Source organism: Bombus flavifrons, chromosome 11, assembly GCF_040668555.2.
Source record: "Bombus flavifrons isolate JBK064 chromosome 11, iyBomFlav1_principal, whole genome shotgun sequence".
In the NCBI taxonomy this organism is placed as follows: Eukaryota; Metazoa; Arthropoda; class Insecta; order Hymenoptera; family Apidae; genus Bombus; species Bombus flavifrons.
Window position 1 is genome coordinate 2458991 of NC_138452.1, and position 22519 is coordinate 2481509.

General features: G+C 37.4%; 1 protein-coding gene across 1 annotated transcript in view; it reads right to left on the reverse strand.

Moving 5' to 3' along the window:
• The window catches only part of LOC138184726 (uncharacterized), a 45942-nt gene extending 24314 nt beyond the window's left edge, over positions 1-21628 (reverse strand). The window contains exon 1 of the mRNA XM_069122960.1: positions 21258-21628. Coding sequence (XP_068979061.1) covers positions 21258-21363 — 106 coding nt within the window. The 5' untranslated portion in view covers positions 21364-21628. The remainder of the gene's footprint in view (positions 1-21257) is intronic.
• Positions 21629-22519: the final 891 nt, after the last annotated feature.

Here is a 22519-nt window from a genome sequence, read left to right on the forward strand (position 1 = left end):
ATTACTGGACCTTAACAGAGACACATTTTCGGTGTTCCCCTATCTCTGACCGTTCTGCGTAAAATATGGCACAGATTACACGGCTTCAAGTGGAAGTTTCAATCAGAGACACGTGACTGAAAACAAAATCAGACGAAAATTCAGCAACTTTCATCGGCTTAAGATAGACACGCACCAAAAAATTTCTATAATGCTAACCACGTATTATAACTGGCCAAAATTTTTGTGTCCTTTGATCATCAACAGAGCGTGCGACTCGTCAAAGAATACGTGACATGCGTACTAATTCTCTTAATTTTCTCTTGAATTAATGTTATTTTAATTCGTCGACCATGATGATATACAAAGCGTGTCGCGTGTAAACTTGACATTTGATCAATGAACGAAACGCAAATCGATAATTATAGACACACGTTCTATGATAGAATAGAAGAACACGTGTATCTGATATAGAGAAATGGAGCGAACATAGAAGGCAATAGAATATGTAGGGCATCTTGTCCAGTGAGCAAGCGAGCACATGACTAGCATGAAAGTTTGCGAATTAAAAGCGTACGTAACTGGAATTTGATTACGTTTCGTGTACTTGAAGCAAGTTGAAAGTAAAAGGCATGACTAGGAGCTAACCTAGCTCGCTGTTACCGGACTGCAGCATCGGACTGCTCGAACTCGTGGAAAACTTATGGAGGAATATTTAGTGAACCTATAAAACTGTTCGTATAATTCAAATCACAGAGAATATATTAGAAAGAGAAAAATTTTTATACTTACTATAATTTTATTTTAATTTATATTATCAATTACTTCATATTCCTAAAACACGAATTAATAAATGCTCTTCAATCGATAACGATATCTAATAATTACACAAAAATAGTGGAATAGTTAAAAATTAAATAGAGTTTTAAAACAGAATTTAAAATAAAAAAGACTCTTTCTACAAACAAAAACAAAATTTTATCACAGTTCTATGTAAGAAGGACGGAGACTCCCAACAGTATTTCACACATAATCGTCGCTATTATTCAACTGTATACTCTCGTCAATATTCACGTCACCGATTCACGTAACAAGATTAACCGATGCTATAGGAAATAATTTATCTATATACAAAGTGACTGAACATGCATTCACAATCTCGACGACGACAAAAACGAGCGGACGCGATAAATTAAGCAGGAAGCGAGGAATCGGTACGACGTCGATTTACAGCGTATTCCGTGTCGAGTATCGTCCCCTGAACCTAATATTATCATCTGTCGCGATGTTTCGTGCATTCAGGTTTGATATGCCGAAGGATGACTTTCTCCTCGCATATTCACGTGCGGAAGAGGAGATCGCGTCGTCAATGGAAAAAAAGTGTTCGCATCCAGGAACTAGAGTGTAATTCCACTAGATAGAACAAGTTTCACCTTGCATCTTCTAGCTTCTTCGTCAAATATTTCTGACGTAGGAATTCATCTTGAAATTATGTGGGAAACTTATGGTAGAATTAATTAAAACAATTATCATTCTGCGATTGCTTTGAATAATTGAATCAATTCCAATTTTTGTAAAAATTGCAATATTCGACATACTTTTCCTTATGAAATTAATCAATAAAACGAATTAAGAACAAATTAAGAGTAATTATGTTTCTGAGTAGCACAAATAGTACAACAATATCCATATTTCTGTGTAACTTTAAAACAGTGGCCATAATTAAATTCATTGTTTGTTGCCTTGGCAGAACATAATACTAATGTCAAAAATTCCGAAAGCCCCTTCGTTTTGTGTAGGCTTAAAGAAAAAACATCCACCAATTAATTGCATTCTCCTCCACGCGATTTCCTGTCGATCCCGTGCGAATAAAACCGCGAACAAACATAATTTCGTATAATTCCAGCTCATAAATATTATCGATCGAGTTCCACGCGGTGGTGGAAGAAGGTTGCCAAGGCCGCGGAATATTTCGCTCGAAAACATTACACTGTTGCCCGAGTAAATGAAGTTCGAACGAAAGTTAGGATAAAATAGTTAATCCAAGTATTTTAAGCTCGTGATGTTGAATTCTTTTCGATTCTGTCTGAAAGGTCTGGTTTCTGAAGGTTCGTATTACTGCAGGATAGATAGTTTATATAATAGAAAATTCACCAATTTTCCAAATTATCAGTTACTTTTCGTTCGCTTGATAGAAATTTACATTCAGATAAATAGGTTGAATCGGTAAAAGTGCAATTAAATAACATTAAATAAATGTTCGTTCTAATAAGTAAAGTTCTACTGTATATAAATCTATACTCTTTCGTTCACCACGTGATTCCAATTATATTGAATGGATAGAAAATTTTGTTAGAACACTGTATTCTGTAAATAGAGCACATAGCTGTGGATTTGCGTAACCTTTGATTTATTGTTGTACCGCTTTCTTTTTACGGGGGATATCGCCTTCTATCTCGTTCAATTTTGCCGTTTAATCGACGGTAAATTTCTTCGCTCTATCGCCAATGGATAACAGCTTCGAGTCACGGTTGTATCGTTGTATTCGCTATGGTACAACGAGGGCAACAGCAATAACTGAAAACAATGATTAGTAACCGCACGAGCTACAAGGCGGTATTTTACGACGATAAATAAAGGACACGACACACTATTCGTTTAAGTGACAATTTTCACGCCCACTGAAACGCGACTTTCACTGGTCCAGAACTTCTCACTTTCGAGCAATTGAGCTGCACGCGACCATCGAACGAAAAGTGTCTGATCATAACGATACTCAATCTACTGTCAAAGATTAATAGTCGGTATGCATATAGTTACTTTGATGTTAATTTACACTAGAACTAGTGATTAGAATGATTAATTCATAATTTCTCATGGATCACATTTATAATAATAAATTTTAGGATTTTTAAGAGAGGGGAGAATTTAACTAATTCATTGTAAAGTATGTGCACGGATAAAGTTTCTCTTTTCGTTGCATTGTGCACCTTTTCACATATCATCAATTTTTAATTTTTTAGTACAAGTTTTATATTTTAATTGCTAGTGAATACAGTGGATTGCGATTTCACACTTTATTCACACTCAAATTAAATACAGCAAAATAATTGTGCAACGCAGGATTCGTTTTCTGACTCGAGGTCTTGTTTTTCGTTGAAACTGACACGTTTACAGCTTAAGCGAATTAAATTGTTATGGGTCTCGTAGCATTTCAATTAGATGTTTTCTACTACAGCGTCTTTTGTACTTGTCATTGCAGAACTTTCTAAGAGATTTTATTCCTACGTCTTGTCGTCGATTTCAACATCGAAATCTTGGTGCTATCTTATTCGAGGTACTTCGCTGACAAGTCCACCAATAGAACAGGAAGTACATCTTTCACATTTCTATCATCCTTTCCTTTCTTTTATCTTCTACAAAATTTCTTACAATCAGGCGCTGATTGATTTTATCTCGAATACAAATCCATCTACGGAAATTCCGGAACACTCAACTTTCCAAATTTTAGATAGGTATCTAATTATTTTTGACAGGTTGTCTCGTTTAAAATCCAGGATGACACTAAATCCACTATGAATATTTTCTAAAACTTCTCGAACGACGGATGTAATCAATTAAATTATCCATTCATTCGTCAATTTCTCTCTAATTCGAAGCTGATTACCATTTATATGGTTTACTAAAGGGAAAAAGAAGAAGAAAAAAGAATTATCGAGTAATTCTCAGTATTACACGGGCTGACCATCGATCTTTGTCAATAGTAATCTTTCACATCGACTGTATTTGATATAATTGCATTTCTTCGAATTTTTCAAGACATATTATTTCCCGTTATAAATGGCAATCGCACATCTGCTAAATTGAATCATCGTGATGGCAAAAGGAGCTGACTCTCATTCTTCCCGTGACTAAGAGAATGTTGTTGACTATCGAACATGCAAATCATCGAAAGGGAAAAAATTGAATTTCCGCTGGAAATTCTGATCGAGAAAGTTTTTCGCCTTATGTCTCATGCATCTCGTACGTTATGGATTTATTACGTTGCGAACATGTTACGTTCCAACCTATCACATTGGGTCAGGGATATAGACAATAATCAACGTCGTCTGCCGTTCAACCGCAGATACAAGATCCGCTAGTGTAATACAAGTCGTCGTGAAACCGAACGTGTTTCACACGCGAGTGATTTCCTAGCGGTGACTGTTGTCACGCAGAGTGATCCGAGAAAGGGATTGAAGAAATTCTGGCATAAGTTATTCGTTGGAAAAAGAAGTGGTGGTTTGTTAATAGAGTTTGCGAATTTTTGTTAAAATCAAACTTTTTTATGCATTTCCTTATTTACTTTAAAGATATTTTATATTTGATATTTGTATGAAATACCTATTTTATATTTGAATAAAGTTTCTGGTAATGCTTGGGATTCTATATGACTATGTAATGGAACGCAACAAAAGAAAGACGTGGTAAGTCCATTTTCATTGATTTGAATGCTATTTTCTGATCAAAGTAAAATATTTTAACACAGGATTAAGAAGGGAAGCAATCTGTTTGATCCAGAGATAGGTATTCTGAAAATATGTAGGTGATAAGTTTAAGACTTTTTCCGACAAACCAATGATAGAACAAATGTCCTGACAATCCATATTTTTTAAATATTCAAGAGAGTAATAAAAACACATATCCCTTAACATAAGATCTTTAGACGATACGGCAATAACATAAGATCTTTAGACGATATATTCAATTTAAAGATTGTATACATATAAGACAACCATAATGCACAACATACAAATACAACTGAAATACACATACAACGAGATTTTAAACACTTAATAAAGGGAAACGTGACTTATCATATATGCCTCTGTGTTCTTCTATTATTAGTCCAACTGTAATACTTATCTCGAAACACTTTACAATATAGTAACATATGTAAGTAAGTGCACATTGCAAATTTTAACGAAACGACGTAGTTATTTCCTTGGAAAGCGTTGGATGCGTAATAAACATGCTGTTGGCTAATACGATCATTGCTGTAATTATGATTTCATTGATATCACCGACGCAATCGCGTCGTACATACACGAAGCTCCATGCATAGCGAAGACGTTGGTATATCGTAAGATATCCTCGTTGACGATTATAATATTAAGAATAAAATCGTGCGAAAGATTGAACGCGTGGCAAAAGTGCAAAGAAATTGTCGTGTGTTCTCACGTGTAAACACGTGTGCGTTTTAATCTGAATAAACTGGGACACGCGGAATAGGATGAAGCTATTCAAACACAAACTTCTCGCGATCTCTCAATGCTTCGAGCGAAACACGCGTGTTTCTTCGCGCTTATGCATTGCGCCGCATGTGACAAATCTATTTTCACTTTGAGGGTGTATATTAATTAACGCGTTACGTTAATATCTTCCACGATTCTATCGTGAACTTTGCTTTAATGAAACGTAGTTGTATATGTGGTAGAAATCCACCATTTCTGACGTCAACAATCTGTAATGTTGTGTCAATTACGTTGATTGGCGGCCGATTCTTGTATTATATTGAATGAAATTCAGTAATGAAATTCAGTAATGCATGGGTAAAGATTAAAAATGAGAAAGTGAACAAGCACCTACTAAGTGTCTCCTTGGTGTCGTATTTCGTTCTTACTTCAGTTTCTTCTCTGTCGCCCGTTAATTTCATTGGTCATATTTCTTAGATCGTTGGAGAAAGTTAAACACCTAGTAGATGTAATTGTGTGACATCGGAAGCGTTGTACCTCTGTGAAGTGGTGCGTGTGTAACATTGTTATAATTAGGTTAACGTTTTTCGGTAGTGAATAGACTCGTTATCTATGCTACAAAGCAATAAATCTCTCTTTTCTGTGAAAACCTACACAGCTAATGGGTACCCGTTCAATTAGTCTTCCTCTTTCAAGAATTATCCACGTGTTTCTCCGTGAAAGAAAATTTAATTGATTTTAGTCGCAATGTTAACGTTATTAAACTGTAATATCTCGCATATATCAAACAAACGATTAAGTTGACACATGGTGTGTGTATGTGTGTGTGTGTGTGTGTGTGTGTGTGTGTGTGTGTGTGTGTGTATATATATATATGTAGTATCGTGGAAAAAAGGGCCTGTTCATAAGTATATAGAATCAGATCCACTATCGTCTACTGTATCTGTGAAATGTATCTTCAACGACCAAGTGTCTACTTCCTTATAAAGCTGTATTTCTCAGCTTACTAAATTAATTAAAATAAACGAACATGTGATCGAACTCTATAGGCGAACGCAATAACATGCACTACTTATACATAACAATTTTCTACTAAGGAATACTAATTATATTAGGTTGTCCGAAAAGTGTCTTTCTTTTACAGACACGTCTTTTACAACGATGCATCTTTATACAAACATGAAACCTAATCTGTCAAACGTTGTGATCTTTATTTTGATAAAACAAAATGGATCATATGTAATTCGATATAATAATATAAAACGGAAAATATTGCGCATCCATTATTTCTTTATAAAACGAAAGAAAATTTTCAGTCAACCTAATATATAATTCAATCTTTCAGCATCGATATTCTAATTAACTAATGATGTATAACACTTTCAAGATCGAATATCTTTTTACCCCGTGGGGAAATTATTTTTGATTAATTATTAACGATCTATATTGCTCCCCTTAATTATTAGGTTGGCCAGAACGTTCATTTGACTATTTAGAGACATAGAAAAGAATTGTTTACCAAACACATAGTGCTGATAAAATTAATGGCCTCTAGAAAACATTCGAATATTACTTAATAAAATATTACTTTTATAATTTTCCACTTGCAACCCTTGAAACCCTTCTTCCACGGTTCTGATATTCTCTTAGCACAAGATTGAATTATTTTCTGCCGTGATACTTCTGAGATACACGTATGACATCTCAAAAAATGAAAAGGGAGTAGATAGAAGGTTTTAATTAAGAAGAGCGATATAATTATAGAATGCTGCCTTATGTAACATCGAAAGGAATAAATAAAACGTTAAAAATTCACAGCGTGATCTAACAACCAATATTTACAACGATGCCAATATCAGAAGCAAAGAACCATACAAAGATATAGGAGAGTAGCTTCCAACTGACCGCAACAACACTTTTACTCGATAGCCTAGGCTGAACTTTCGAGTTCCCCGCAAACGAAATAAGAAATCTCGATTAGGCGGTTACGGCATCGTGGTCGAGGAAGCGCATTCAGGAAGCTGTTAATGGTTAGAAACGTGTGCACAGAAGCGCGAGAAACGCAATGAGGCATGCACTTTGACATATCGAAATCTAGATACCATTCGACGCGTGAGAAGGGTGTGGTGGATGCCGGATAAACCTTAGCAAGGATCGAGGACGTCGGGTCGCCACTTTCCCGACCTCGTCACGCTGTCTCCGCGTTTTACACACTCTCGTGTGCCGTTCCTTATGCCTACAAAGCTAACTTCCCACTCCCTCGAACGACGTAGGTGCTATACCACGGACAATAGGCTCACCTAACTCAATTTCGTCTCCTTTTTCTCCGTTTTGCTTTCTTTCTTTCAATCTCTTTCTTCCGTTCCCCGTAGTCATTGCAAATGGCACAGGATGTGACGAAATTGCGAGCCTACACCGCTAATCGACCGATATCAATAGTCAATTGTTTATTCAGCTCATCGTTATTTGTATCGTCGGAATATTTACTTGAATATGGTTTTCAATTGTAATAATTACTACGATATATCTGTCTTTACAATCAGCTCATATTTTTGTAAATAGAATTAAATAAATGCAGTATGAGGAGAAATTGACTCGTGAAACTTTATTTGTTTCATTATCATACTTGTTATTACATAAGAGCATTTGCTATATGGAGTTGATAACTTATAACTCGGAAAGCTTGTAGGATTTCACTAATAATATTAATTCAAATAAGCAGGGAGATTTAGACGATAGAATTATGTATACATATATTAGAACATGCACGTTCTAGATACTCCGCTTTTGATGACAAATAGAACGCACATGAATCTCTTTTCCTTAAATTTTCCGCCACCGTTGGTGTAGCTTTCGATTCCACGAATATATAATTTCTATACTAATTATTCTATATATTTCTATTATGCGTATTAAACTTATACTCTTATCGAAACAAGATCTGGACAACTCCAATAACATATCAGTAAGCAATTTCAGATACGATGAATGAAGGCGTGGAAGAAAATTAGTAAGTAAAATTTTTTAATCTCACCAACACGATGCCGTATATCGAACGTCGTGATTAAAGTTACTTGACAAGTAGAGCGAGTGAACATTTGTTTTTTTTCAGATTCCAGAACGAACGGTTTTCTAACCGCATCGTAGATGTAGTGGCGCGAATGTTTCACATTTGGTTTTGCTTATTAGAATGTCGTCCAAGCGTGTCGAATAAACGGCTGATTGACTACACGATATTACAGCAAGTATGCATTTTATGTAGAAAAAAGGCACACAACCGTGACAAGAAGATAATCGTCATGGAACCGAGAAACACGAAATGTTACGCATCCCGTACTTTTGTCCAGCTCGGTTGCCTTTGTTAGCCGGTAATTAGTCAAAACTGTCAGCCTTTTTGTCAACAGAGCGCGTTATCTAATGTTGTCGCGTGAAACGGCCGCGAAATGGCGTAATATTTTCGCCAAGCGGATTCGGCCAACAAAGGAAACGCTTTTCCCTTCGAGTGTTTTAATTCTTACACGTTTTTCTTTTTCGTTCCGGAAGAAACCGTCTTTCTCACGTTCGCAGACGGCTTGATAAATTTTGTTAAACGATCCATGGGTCACGTTACTTTCTCGGTTTACCGATGCATGGAATTTCTAGCGTGCTAGGCAAAACAAACTAATAATAATAAAAGTACAAAATAATAATAAAAGTACTAACGTGTATCATATCTTACTTATGTTTAAATATGGCGTGTAAGAATGACAAAAAAATTGCTGATTTCAATTGGGAAATGTTTTTACATTGAATTTTGAAATACTTGCGGTAAAAGTATACGTAATCACGTTTCATGTAAAAATCAACATTAACTTTACTAATATAATACAGATATTTTTTGCGGTTGAAAGAGTTATTGCAGTAAGGAGGCAACTCGAATTTTCATTAATTTGAATAAACCAACTCAGAATCAATCGAAAACAAATCACTTTCTCAGACGTGCTAAAGACTTATAATGTAGTAATATGCATAACACTAAACTTCTACATTTTCTAATATGAAATCTATACCTTTTTTTCTATCTCAATAAGAACGATTCAAATGAAGCAGCTATTTCTTTCTTGCTGCAGACTCTACAATTCCAAAAGCAAAAATTCAACATTTCGTTAGATTTGGCGCTTCTAGTAGAAATAATTACACTGCAGATGTCAATGCAACTTGACAGTTTTATAAGTATTATGAAAAAGATATAACTTATATCATAACGAATGCTATACTTTGGATACGTTATATACATTTTTCCATATTTAGCGCAATTCTTGCATTGTCAAATTTCCCGTAAATGCTGTCTGAAGATCTTCAGCATATCAATAATTATTTGAATTTATAATTCTCGTGACGTAACAACTGATCCTTTCGCAGGAAGCAGTCTGCAATGGGAAAGACGGGAATCACGTCACGACGATTAAATCAAATCTGCCTCGTGGTAGGCTGCCCGTTCACAATAAAACGATTCTACTATTTCATCGCGATCGCGTGGAGCCGTAGTAAAGTGACGCAACGAGGCCCATGTTAGGATGTAGGCTGGCTTGGTTAGCAAAAATAAAGGCATGTCGCCACTGTACCACAACTCCTTGTCTCTATGAACATGCATGAATCGCATGGTTATTTTATATTGTGGCTCGAGTGGGGCAACTGCCAACTGGTATCCCATTAAATGCAGGAAGTGAGGTAAGTATCCACTCTTATGGCAACGTGGATCATAGTATTCCCAGAGTTTTGCCGTCGGTCTGGTTAACTGTTAATTAGCAAGCGGGAAACGAATCACCGCGTTTTAGAAAATCTTAAGTTACATGTGTAGATGAGTAGAACGTGGCTGTTAACGCCTCTGGCTAATGAAACATGATTCACAATCTGGGATCGGAACATTCGGATTTTTAGATCGTTACCTCAACGTATAGAGGAAATCATTGGTAACTCTAGCTTTTTCTTCGTTGGTATTTTTCTGAGAACTGTATCTTTATAACATCTTTTTTTAGGATTGTCAGGTAAATATGAATAATGAATTGTAAATACGAATATGTAATTATAATTCATCGTGAATTAGTGTTTTTATATAGATGACCTCAGAGATAAATCTTTCCTGTTTGGTATTTTGCTGAGATGAATATCATAATCACACCTTTTAGAAGATCGTCGTTCATAGTCAGTTTCGTAGGTTCTGCCTTTTAATGTTCTTACGATATGTACTTTCACACGGATCTATTTATAAAGTTATTGTTCCGAATCTTCTGCAACTATATGCGCTCATGTACGAGCGTAATGAAGCAGATAGGATAACCTGCATTTCTCATCAATGAAACATGAAGAAACCTAATTTGTCTGAACTTTGTAATACAATAAGTCTCGTAATTCTTATCCTCCGCGTCATTTACATTTACGATCCTCCTTTTTAAACGATTCGCCCATCAATATTTATAATTATTCACCAAGACCAAACTTTCACAAATTGCTTCTCATTTTCGCCACGATGAAACTATTCCCATTTCAAACGGAAAGATTATTACCATTTAACACTTTCAACGACTCATTAGCTGATTCCATAAAAGACGAACGCTATCGATAAAATAGCGCTAAATATGACGTTCTGTAGAAAAGACGAGATGCCAGAGAAACAGTACGGACCGAATCAAGGCAGCGCTCTTTAAACGCTGCGACGTGACGCTAAATTAGTCATGGCGATGCGACGGTTCGATCAAACGTCGTAACCTTTTCCCACGTTGAAATCAATGGAGAGTTATTCCTTTGCCAGCTTATATGAGACTTGGCGTTTGCTTCTATTACGGTCGAACCTTTCGCTTTTGGCACGAATGAACTCGGGTACAAGGCGATCTTCTGACAGTAGGTAGCGTAATGTAGAGTCTATATATTGTAGAGTCTATAGAGAAATCGGTAACAGAGACGTGCAGCAGAACATGATGCTTCGTACATTCGATCGTAACCTGACAACCATATTCGTAACCATTGACCAATAATAAAACCAAATCTGTGTAAAATAAGTGGACTTTCCCATAAGAAGACAGACACGATCGTGGATATGGTAACCCTATCACTGACATTTATAAAAATAGAATGAAGATTCGAAAGATTAGAGAGATTAGAGAAGTTATCAACGATCGTGGAAAGACTGCAATTAACTTGTACAGATTTTTGATCAGAGTGATAACTGTGTAATTGTAGACCGGAGAGTTTTACAGACATCCCACCAGTCCAGTTCGCGATCATAATTCAAATCCGACACTATAGTATCTAACCTGCAATGCAAATTGCATTCATTTTCTTTCAGCGTTCTATTTTGACGTCATTAATGTTCTTGATCTACCTGTTTTGCATATCAGCTAGAACAGGAAGAATAATCAAAGTTGTTTTCTCACGGTGTTGTTATATATAAGGATAGTCACCTGCACTTCTTCAACCTGCCTCACTATTCCAAAAAACTTCTATTTCCTCTTTCTACCTCAAGCCAATCTCAGCTTATCACTTTCTTACGTTAATCAAAATAATCGATAGCAGTTTAAAACTAAAAAAGTTGTGAAACTTCGATCTTGCTTCGCGCGATCAGTTTCCTTTCTTCTCGCGTGCTTTTTCGTACGGATCGAATGAAAACTTTTTTTTATTAAACTTCGACTCGACGAATCGGACAATTTTAATCGACGGTCCAATTGAAGCGAAGAACGTCTGATGTTTTTCGTGAAAACACTTTCACGGATGTATGTCGAAACGGTAGAGGCCAGAAAACAGCTTTGAAGGAAAGTTACGCGGCTCCGTGACGAATGGGGAATGATTGATGATTGGCGAATTCCTAAATGCAGACTTTGACGCTCTAGTTAAAGTCGTCGCTAACAGCCCTTATGTTCCGTGGCAAAGCACTCGTTAGGCCGGATATGTGGACATATCCAGCGTGCCTTTATTACCTGTATTTATTGCATCGATCCAGACGGGAAGTACTTTTCTTTCTCAGGTCTTTCCTACCTTTTACACCTCACTGAAACGGAATTCGATACCGGTTAGGAATGGGACAACTAGACGACTAACACGTAGCATGAGCACAATTAACGTAACCGTTTCGCGGTTTTTATATCTTTGACCGTGTTAAGGGGAACCGATAATCGACGCGATTACTGGATTGATCTGGGACCTTGATCTGGATCTCGTGCGTTTTGTGGAAACCGGTAATTACAGGCTTGAAATATAGACGTGTGTTATAATGGGCGTGAAAATATTCGTGATGTTATATGGGGTCCTATTATAGGGGGATTGTACGGTAGAATTACATTTATCTCAACGTCATGAAGGGCAAACGGTTCATTTAAGTGGAGTTTATGTAATACGAGATTAACCATTCTTACCGTTATCTGCGTGATTTCTCGTTCAAATAATTATTCAAGAAATTTATATTGTTACCCTTATGTTGGAATAGTGATTGTGTAAATTTGTATTTTTTCATTGGACGCTTTCTTTCTTTTTTCTTGATTGTGTAAATTGAAGCAATAAATGTAGCATAATAAATGAGATTGTAATCGAAGCTTGATTCTTCATTCCTAAAAGTATCTGATTATTCTACATTCAATTACGAATTAATTTATTGGATTTCATTTTATTACTTGTGATTTTTCGTATCAAGTAAAAGGAGATCAGTAAATTTATTCGACAAAGTCAGTTAATCGGACATTAACTAAAATTTCGCTTCGATAAATGAACTTCTATCCTAATTAGTTACATGCCCAAATATTTGTCAATTTGCTACGAAAATTTTAAGAATTTGGCAAATTGGGAAAAATTCTCTAGTGTTCTTTCATAAATTTATCTGAACCTGAAAAAGCTTTGAAATTCCTGACACATTTATAAGAAACATCGTTTCGCTATGTGTACTACTCACTTTTCTTAGGGATTGCTTTTCCTGAAATTAAACCATAGTTAAGACAGGGCAAAGACGCGTTCCTATCATTTTTCACTCCTATTTCAATCGCTGGCAAATAATGCCCTGAAATGAATGACACGCAAACATTCCATTATAAACCGCTAAAAAGAAAAATGTCAGAAGTAAAACCACCTTTTATCGTAAATTGTTTGTCATACGATGGAAACTCGGTACAGATAGAGGCAAAAGAGCGTGGGGTCACCGTGATCGAAGATTTCACCGATGATTTCTAACGACAAGAAAGTGTCTAACAAATAATTTTTACGCACTGTTAATCATCGGATGTTTGTCAATCGTTCCCGCTGTGTATCAAGCAAAATACCACAAATTTATTCCCGCTAGTCTAGTTTAGAGACAAGAATTCCTCGTGAATTGGAAATCAATTTTTACATCGTATGACAGCTTTATTTACGAGATACGTTACATCTAAAGCAATTAACTTGCGACAATTAAGGAAATACCAGTGAAATTACTGAAAACTGTTGAAAAAGTTGGTAGGATTACCAAGAAAAGTCGCAATTAACTGTAATCGAAAGTTCTCGTCCAGAGCAAAAGATCGATGGTTGCTTGCGCGAACGATTGGTATTCATTAGCGCAACCAATTAAACATGCGAATTCTAAATTACTATTAATTACAATTTCTGGATATCGATTTAGGACAACGTATAGGTACCGCATTTCTCTATAATATGTCCTATGCGCGCATAATAATTATAAAAAATGAATTACTCCTGGTGATTAGAATTATTATTAAATACATAGACGGTTATATATATACCAATTGTTTAATTTATTTAATTTATAATTACATCATATTTAAAAAAAAAATCGTATTCCCCTGGCCAGGTAATTCATTCGATTTAAATGCCATTGAAGTACAGAATTAATGAACTTCGTTTAGAAGTCGCACGAGTCTCAGTTTTATTTAAAAAAATATTGACAGCTTTGTGTGGTGTTCATATCGAATCACTGACCAGAAATTATAGACGTGGTGTATGGAAGTCATCGATAGTCTTAACCACGGTATATTTTGCAGATGGGGTGAAATCAACCACTCGCGCGGAACATCGATCTCCGTGACGCTTCGTTGTGTAAGAAATTTGAGATCAACATAAAAGAGTGGTCGTTGGTGGAACTTTCTCCCAAAAACCGTTACTCATATTCCCGGGGCGATCCCTTTCTTCTCTCAATGAAACCAATTCCTCGTCGATAAGACCTTTTCGTTTCTTCGTCCGCTTTCACGATCACGAAATCTAAAAACGAACTGGTACGAATGATGTGTAATTAATAGAACGAATCAAAGAGAGGCGCGAGCCTCCGTGATTTTGATCGAGGATTTTATGGCCTCGTGAACGTTGTATGAGTGACTCGTCCGATTTGCCTCCGGTGATTTTGCGGTAAACTATGAAAGACTACGTGTAAGCGCGATTCAAGTTGAGCAATAGTCAGGAAGAGATTCGCCCCGAGGGCTAATAAATTTACTGTTATTGCTCGAAATGAACGGGGCCGCGAATAATCGAGTGAGAGTTGGTGCGAAAAAGGAAAAAAAAAAAAAACAAAACAGAAAGGAAAATGTTCCACGATGGCTTGCATAAAAATTCTTCTAGTTCGAAGTTGGTTGAATCGAATTTGGTTTGTTTCGATCGATTATAATTTCAGTGTAATTGTTTCGATCGATTGAGAGTAATTCCTCGCGTCGCGTGGCTGGATTGAGAAATGAATGGATCCCTAAGGGAATCGTTAAAACAAAGTACGGCGTTCGTGAGGCGAATTGCTCCGCGATAAATGACCCATTGTACCGTTGCGTTAGTAACGGCCGTTCCTCAAACATGACAGGTTCCCTACATTTTCAACGTTAACAATGTTAGCGAACCGAACTCGCTCGCTGCTTACGGTGCTGTCAGAAAGAAATGGGGTTCGAATCGTCCCGATTTGATCGATTTGTTTACTGGCTCTTTCAAATTTCATAATTTTTAGGACTGCACCTCGTCGATTGGTTTTCCTCTTACGTCAAACATTAACTTGCGTACGCAATCGAGGACCTCTATTACCATAGAGAGGCCTAAATCGTGGGCGTCAGTGATTATGTAAAGCTAATTTTTGTAGACGAAAGGAATCATCAAGTTTCATAGGTCGGTTAGTGGGATCAGTCGTTTAGCAAACGAGAGGACCAAAGGGTCGAGTACCGAATGAACTCAGCGAGCAAATTCGGGCTTTCTACTGACCATAATTATGGACCACTCGTCTCTAAGGATAAGAGAAGTCTACATTTTTATTTCATTACTACATCTAGAGAATTTTAGACATTTCAAAGTTTGAGTATTTTGAACTATAAAAAACCTCAACAAATAATTACAAATAAATCCAGCCGAATAACATATAAAAACGGGCATGATGTGATTCCTTGTGAATGAATAAGGATGAAATACAGAATACAATTTTTTCATTCCCGGGTTAATTTTCGAGAAAATCGAGTTAGCATTTGTTAAGATATACTTGAACATGTCCAATTCTAGACTGGACAGGACTGAATAATCGACAGAAAATCATCCTACGTGCGAAAGAAATACAGAATAAAATTTTTCCCTTTAAGGCTTTGTTTTTAGAAAAATAGAGTGAACATGTTTACCTTGCGTTTTTTTCCTCGGAAACAAACCACCTTGTGAAAAAACTTGATTCTACGATTTTGACTTATTTTCGTAAGTAGAGCAACTACCTGTCAGTTATTTAGTTCTGTTCAGTGCGGAATTGATCACGTACTTGATAAATTCTCGATTCCCTCGATTTCCTCGAAAACTAAGCGGGGAATGAAAAAATTATATTACATATACTTTCCTTATTTTCCCACAAGGAATCACGTACTCGCTTTTACATGTTATTCGGCGAAGCCCCGTATATATAAGACTGTAACATATATTCGTCGACAGATTTATGTGTCTAGTTCGAAACTAGACTCCAACTGAACAATATGTCCTATCATTGGAACCTATACTATCAAGGCACATTATAAGTATAGAACGAGACCTATTCTACTGAAATATACATAGTAGTGAAATACAAGTGAAATGAAAATATGGTAACTTGAAAATTGCACTTAATCTATTGCTTTCCAAATTTGAATGTACTGTAGTCTCCACTATCGTATTATCACTATTAAAAGCTGACAGTCTCGAAGTGGAAAATTAGCCGTGCTAACGACAAAGATACAGTCTTCTGCACTTAGGGGTTATACCAACCGAGTTGAAAAACGTCTATACAATATTAATTCAATCGAATTCATCGTTCGAAACATTACTAAGTATTCCATAACTGTGTAATGATCTGACAAGTGATGAGAAAAACAAACGATCGTCGATCGTCAATTATCCTATCAATCAGATCAAACGTTCACAAGCGGTAAAGAACTGTAAAATCAATCTCTCGTTTAAAACTTGCCGCGCACGAGATAGAACAGGTGCAATTTCGAATCCATTAGAATCAATTTTCTTAACAGAGGATCGCACGGAACGCACGCGTGACGTACCCGCGGCGCTCGATGTTACTGGTTTCACCGGTGATTGCGATCCGAGACATACACGCCAGTGCAACAAATTGTTCGCCACGAACACGAACAATTCAACCTACATAACAAGAACCTATCGAACAGCAGGAAACGATCGGAGACACGCCAAAAGTCGATCGACCAACTGCTGTTTCTACCACATCCGTTTCTTTTCGTATTTTCTTTGTTGTCCATCCGCCCGTTTTTCGTTTCCGACAAAGAAACGCGCGCTTTCTTCGAGTTTCTTTGATCGTTTTGATTGCATTAAACTTTTTGCAAAAATACACATACACACATATTAATGTTATAATTATATTATAATATTATATTATGCTTGTATATATCGAGAGTTATAATTAAATTATACATTTTTATGAAAATACCTATCAAGTATTATAGAAAACGGATATTTCATATATTTTTTCATATTATATGTATTCTGTGCAATTTTACATTTTTAAACTTCCTAGAAACGTATAAAGATCCGCTAGTTATAATAAATGTCCATTTATTCTATGTGGGTTTTGAAGATAATTTAATTTTTGCATATACTAATAAAAATAAATCGAAATTTTTATTGATGAGGAGATTTCAATTTGGATATATTTATAACATCTGATGACATCCTGTTAACAATATGTCGGACAGTATAGATATTGTTGCAAGTGTATATCACATACATGCAGATTGTACGTCAGATTTTTTGCGCCGGGAGGCATTTTGTTTATGTTCTTTTTTTATTTCCAGCAAAATATCGTGACACGTTCAGTCTTCAATTTTGTATTTGCATATTTGCCTAACTAACCGTTTCTCAGATGTTTCAAACTTTCGAGAATTTTATATGGAATGGAAGACATGATTCAACGGATTTGAACAGCATCTCTCTTTCCGAAGACTGAGTGATTCAATATTAGCTGACTGATCGGAATTTATATTGATTAGTAAAATACGGCCATTTTAACATTTATAGAAAATTGAAATAAACAGTAATGTACAGAGTGTAGATATGGCATATGTAAATGTTTTCGAAGAACGTAAAGTAAAAATGGCTAACACCTAATAAGGTGTACAACTTTCTAGTTAGAATCTTCTTTCATTTACGTTCATAAAGACATGAATTTACATAAACGTCCGGAGTCTACTGATCATTGACCTAATTTAATCTAAATAGTTGGGCTGCAAAAATTTATGCAAAGTAATGATAGTAAAGCGACGATTTCTTTCACTTAATGAATTCTATAACTAATATATAAAATATAAAAATGTATATACTTTTGTACATTCCGTCCATTCTGGTTATTTTTGCGTCTTCAAATTCGTCGTAAATGCATAGAAATCTACAATCTATTTATAATAAAAAGAATTGAAGAATTAATCTACCAAATCGTATAAAGATACTAAAGACTCAAACGATCCTGTATTACTCTAACTTTCATTTTTCCAAATTTTTAATCTCGTTCAAGCCTTCCAAACAGATATCCATACAACCATTCTATTCAATTTTCTAAATTAAACGTCTTATTTAAACATAGTTCATTCATTAGACCGGTTCTCAAGGAACGAGGATTGATCAGATTCTCCTAAGACACGTCAAGACCACCGACGTGTTTCATTCACGGAACACGCCGTGCGTTTTCCCGTTTGAACCGTTAAGGACGCGAGACTGGCTGGATGGAAGTGGAGAATGGAATAAGAGGGAGAGGTAAAGAGGAAGTAAAGGATAGAAACAGAAACGCTGGTTCCTCGTGGACCTGAATAGGCAAGGTAGTACCTGACAGGGCAATTTTTACGTCTGTTTCGAGAATTTCAGCGGAAAACGATCACGATCACGATAGCGTGTACGCGTGTACGAAGAATCAGTGAACGTCGCTATATGTAGGTGAACAACATGTTCAACCAGTTCGCGATAAACTGTTATATGCACTGGCGTTGTGCCATCTGCTTCCTAATAAAACTAATTTCTAGTAGCAATGCTAACGGCTGAATGGGTTACGATAGAGAAAAAGAAAATGGGAGAAAAAGTTTGTAGGACCATTAGATCTGCTGGAGGAAACACGATAACGTTAATTTGCTAATGAACACCGAGTTCCTTGCGTTTCGTCGATTATCATTCGTATCACGTAAATACCTACACAGATTTTTAGCGTTAATTGATCGATAATTTTGGATGAATGACAAGATGTTAGATTCTTACACTCGCTAGATTGCTAGAGAACAACGTGACTTCATGTTCACAGGTCGGATAAGGAACGGTCAATCGTACGTGTGGTAATGTTCGTAATAGTTCTATAATTTCTGAATTTGGTGCGGTCGCATACTTTAGGAGAAAATCTGGTTAATGAATTCAGGCTGGAAAGTTTAATTCACCCGAAACAATTGGTTGTTGTATGCAAATGTCGAACACGCTCCACTCGTGAAACAAATCTCGCAGAGATTCGTAAAATCGAGTTACGTCGAACTCTATCTTCCTGCAACCTACATGCGTTGCACAACGACATTTAAATTTCAACGATACACGTGTGTATTTGATTACAGAAACGTCTCATTGAAACATCAATTCAATTGTTCAGGCGTCCTTATTACGATTAAAATCAAAGATATTTTAGCGTTAAAAATCACCATTTAAGAAAAACGCTTACACAGTAAAACATTAACTATCGCGTGGTTAATAATTCTCAACGTCTTGTCATTCTGTCAGAGCACGAGATATCATCGATGCATCGTCGAGTTCTATGAATTTTTCATAAAGCGAGGTACAAATTAACCTCTGATTAATTATATTTCACTATTTATACTTCACGATTTCATAATCACGTAGTTATATTTTGTTTAAATCCAACAAAAGCAGTTATCAACTTTGACTTTCAATTAGATGACGCTAATGGAGATCACTGGCGCTGGATGTCGTTCGGAGGATCGCATGACCCTCGGAAATTGGAGAAATAATTGCTACATGTATTGCGATTAGTCGCGCTTGGTATAATTATAGCAATTACTTCCATATAGGTGGCGATCGTGTAACGTTTGCCGTGTTTTGCGAGTCGGTTAGTCTCGAGCCTCCGTTCCCCTCATTAAAAGTTCGTCAGCTGACCGGAGAGCGCGCGCGCACGAACTCAACTCGGTCGAATACTCTAGATCGAATTTATGCTCATAATCGAAAGTTTACACAGTCGACGGACGACGAATGACGATGGAGACTACGGAAAATGTTGATGAATGCCAAAGATACAAAACAAGTCCCGCGAAAAAAAAGAAACAAGAATTACCATAATAGTATTTATCCAGTATCAATCGGATACAAGATGGGCTTAATAACTTAATTCCTTGAACGACCCCATTGCGAGACACTGTGTGGTACTTGCAGTTTGCTTGCGATGTAACGGTGCAATTTCACATAACACGCACACTATTTCTCTCTCTCTCCTGGTTTTTTCTGCTTTATAATCGATCGACTACTGGTAATCGGTTTCTTTCTCGCGCTTTTTGCTCGTCGCTTTCTTCATGAACTATCACTCGCGGTATCGAGACATCGAAAATTTGATATGCTAATGTAAAACATTAAAACATGTGGGTTCATTAGTGGCAGACGCGTATGTCACTCGCTATTTTCGGAAATATTAAAAAGTGGGGAATTTAAAGAAATCTAATGGGCGATGTAATGGGATTCAAATTAGCCTTTAACTCTATTCAATTTTCAGCTGATGAAGAAGCATGTTGTACAGAACCAAATCAATCTATTAACAATCATACCTCTGATTCAATTATACACGAATCGAACAACGTTCCGTTGATTTGAGGAAAAAAACACCAGTTACTAACATGGTTTGCTAAGTCGATTGAGAATCACGACAGATAAGAATCTCGTCTGACATTTACTGTGACATTTATGAGGGTATTAGTTGGATAAAAATTGAAAAGACCTGTAAGGCACGTGAGAAAACATGATCGTCCCGATGCATCTCGTTGTTGTATACCATAGCGATGTCACGTTTCCTCAACGAAGTACAATCTCGTAACACATCACAGTATTCTGCACTGTTCTCCCATGTACGTTTTGTCGCACAGTTTGAGTACACTTCACTCGCGACTGCCTGTCAGATCGACGCGCGAAAATTCACGTACTGGCGGGACTCGATTGAATGAAACGCAGGGAACGCGCAGAGAAAAACGGTCCCAGCGTGTAGCGGGAGAAGCAAAAAAAGCAGGAAGAAGGCCGAAGATAGAACGGGGGGGGGATATTAGCCGAGGAATCGCTAAAGAAGAAGAAAACGGAGTGAGGAAAGAAACAAGGGAAGGTCAAAGACCTTGAATCAAGAAGGACGAGGATACCGGGGCAGGCAACCGAGGAAGGAAATGTAAACTTGTACTGGTGAGAAGAGGAAGAAGAGGAAAGATGAAGGGGGAAGGAAAAGAAGAAGAAAGACGAAAAAGGAAGAAGAAGAAGGAAGAAGCAACGGTGCAGGTAGATAATGATAGAGAGGCAAGCTCTGAGAAGACGCAGAAAGAACGAAGAGGAGAGTAGAAGAGCAAGAAAATGACTCACCGTTCTTCCTACCGGAGGTTTGTGTGACACGTATGGCGAACGAGATCCGCGTGTACGCAAAAATCGTCACGAGGACGAATATCGCGTAGCCACTGGAGAATCTCATGGTTGGTAATCGGTCAAAACTTTCTCGAACTAGATCTCCGACTTCTGGTGAGACTTGCTGAGGCAATGGCTCAGCGCCGACTGAGACGTTCTTTGTGCTTGCCGCTCTATCTCAACTGTCACTTCTCTCTCGTCGGGTTTCACACCGTTCGCCCGGTATCCCCAAGGAAGCGAAACTACCACCACGGCGACGACGACGTCGACGGACCCGGCGAGGTCACGTATTTAGTCCCGAAATCCCGCGGAGACACGCGTGTATCGGTATCTTATCCGACTAGTGGCAATCCAGTGTGTACTCTTTGTACATCTATTTAAAACCTATCGCTCCACCTCGCGCTCCTTACTATTGGCTCCTGCCCCAATTCCTTGTCCAATGATACACTCTCGCGCGCATTCACCTCCTTTTCAGATCGAGACGTGAGGGATCGGTCGGAGAGGTGGCAGAAAGTGTCGGTTAGTAGGTGGTAGGTAGTAGCGATACCCGGGTAGGTGGTAATACCTACGGATGTTTGGAAGGCGCCGCTAATAATGAGCTTAGAGACCTGGAAAAGTGACGTCCAAGTTCTCCCCCCGGTTAGACTCCACTTGATGAAGGTGAAGGGGTTTTAGGTGGGGTTTCCTTGCTTCGAAACCAAGATCGCGACAAGCTAACGTTGGCTTTCTTGGGTGCCCTTCTACGTCCCCCATTTCTACCGTCTATCGGTCTGTCTGGCTGATTCTGATAGTGGTAGGCGCACGTGGAGGGGCCGGCCAGCTTGTCTACGTTCCAGCTAGGTTTCGCGTTCTTTTAGAAGCTTCCTCGCACGGACACATGTTACACGTCCCCGACTCTGCCGTTTTCCTCAGTCTGTCGTTCCTTATCGTAATTTGCGCGTTTTCGCGATAGCAGTTTACAGCTTGGATATACCCAGAAGATCACTTTGGTGCAATATGGAACGATCTATCGGGGTTTCTACTTGGCAACTATCATCTACAAGCACCCTTGTAGTTTCTATGAGACCATAGTCCAGGATTGTGGAAACTTCAACTTGGTTACCAAGACCCAGGGACCAGGTGGAATAGGTTTGTCCCCAATTCTACTCGATACACCTATAAATATCGATGGACAGGTACTATTTATTGGTCGGTGAAAAATCCTCGGATTAGCGAACGCGTTA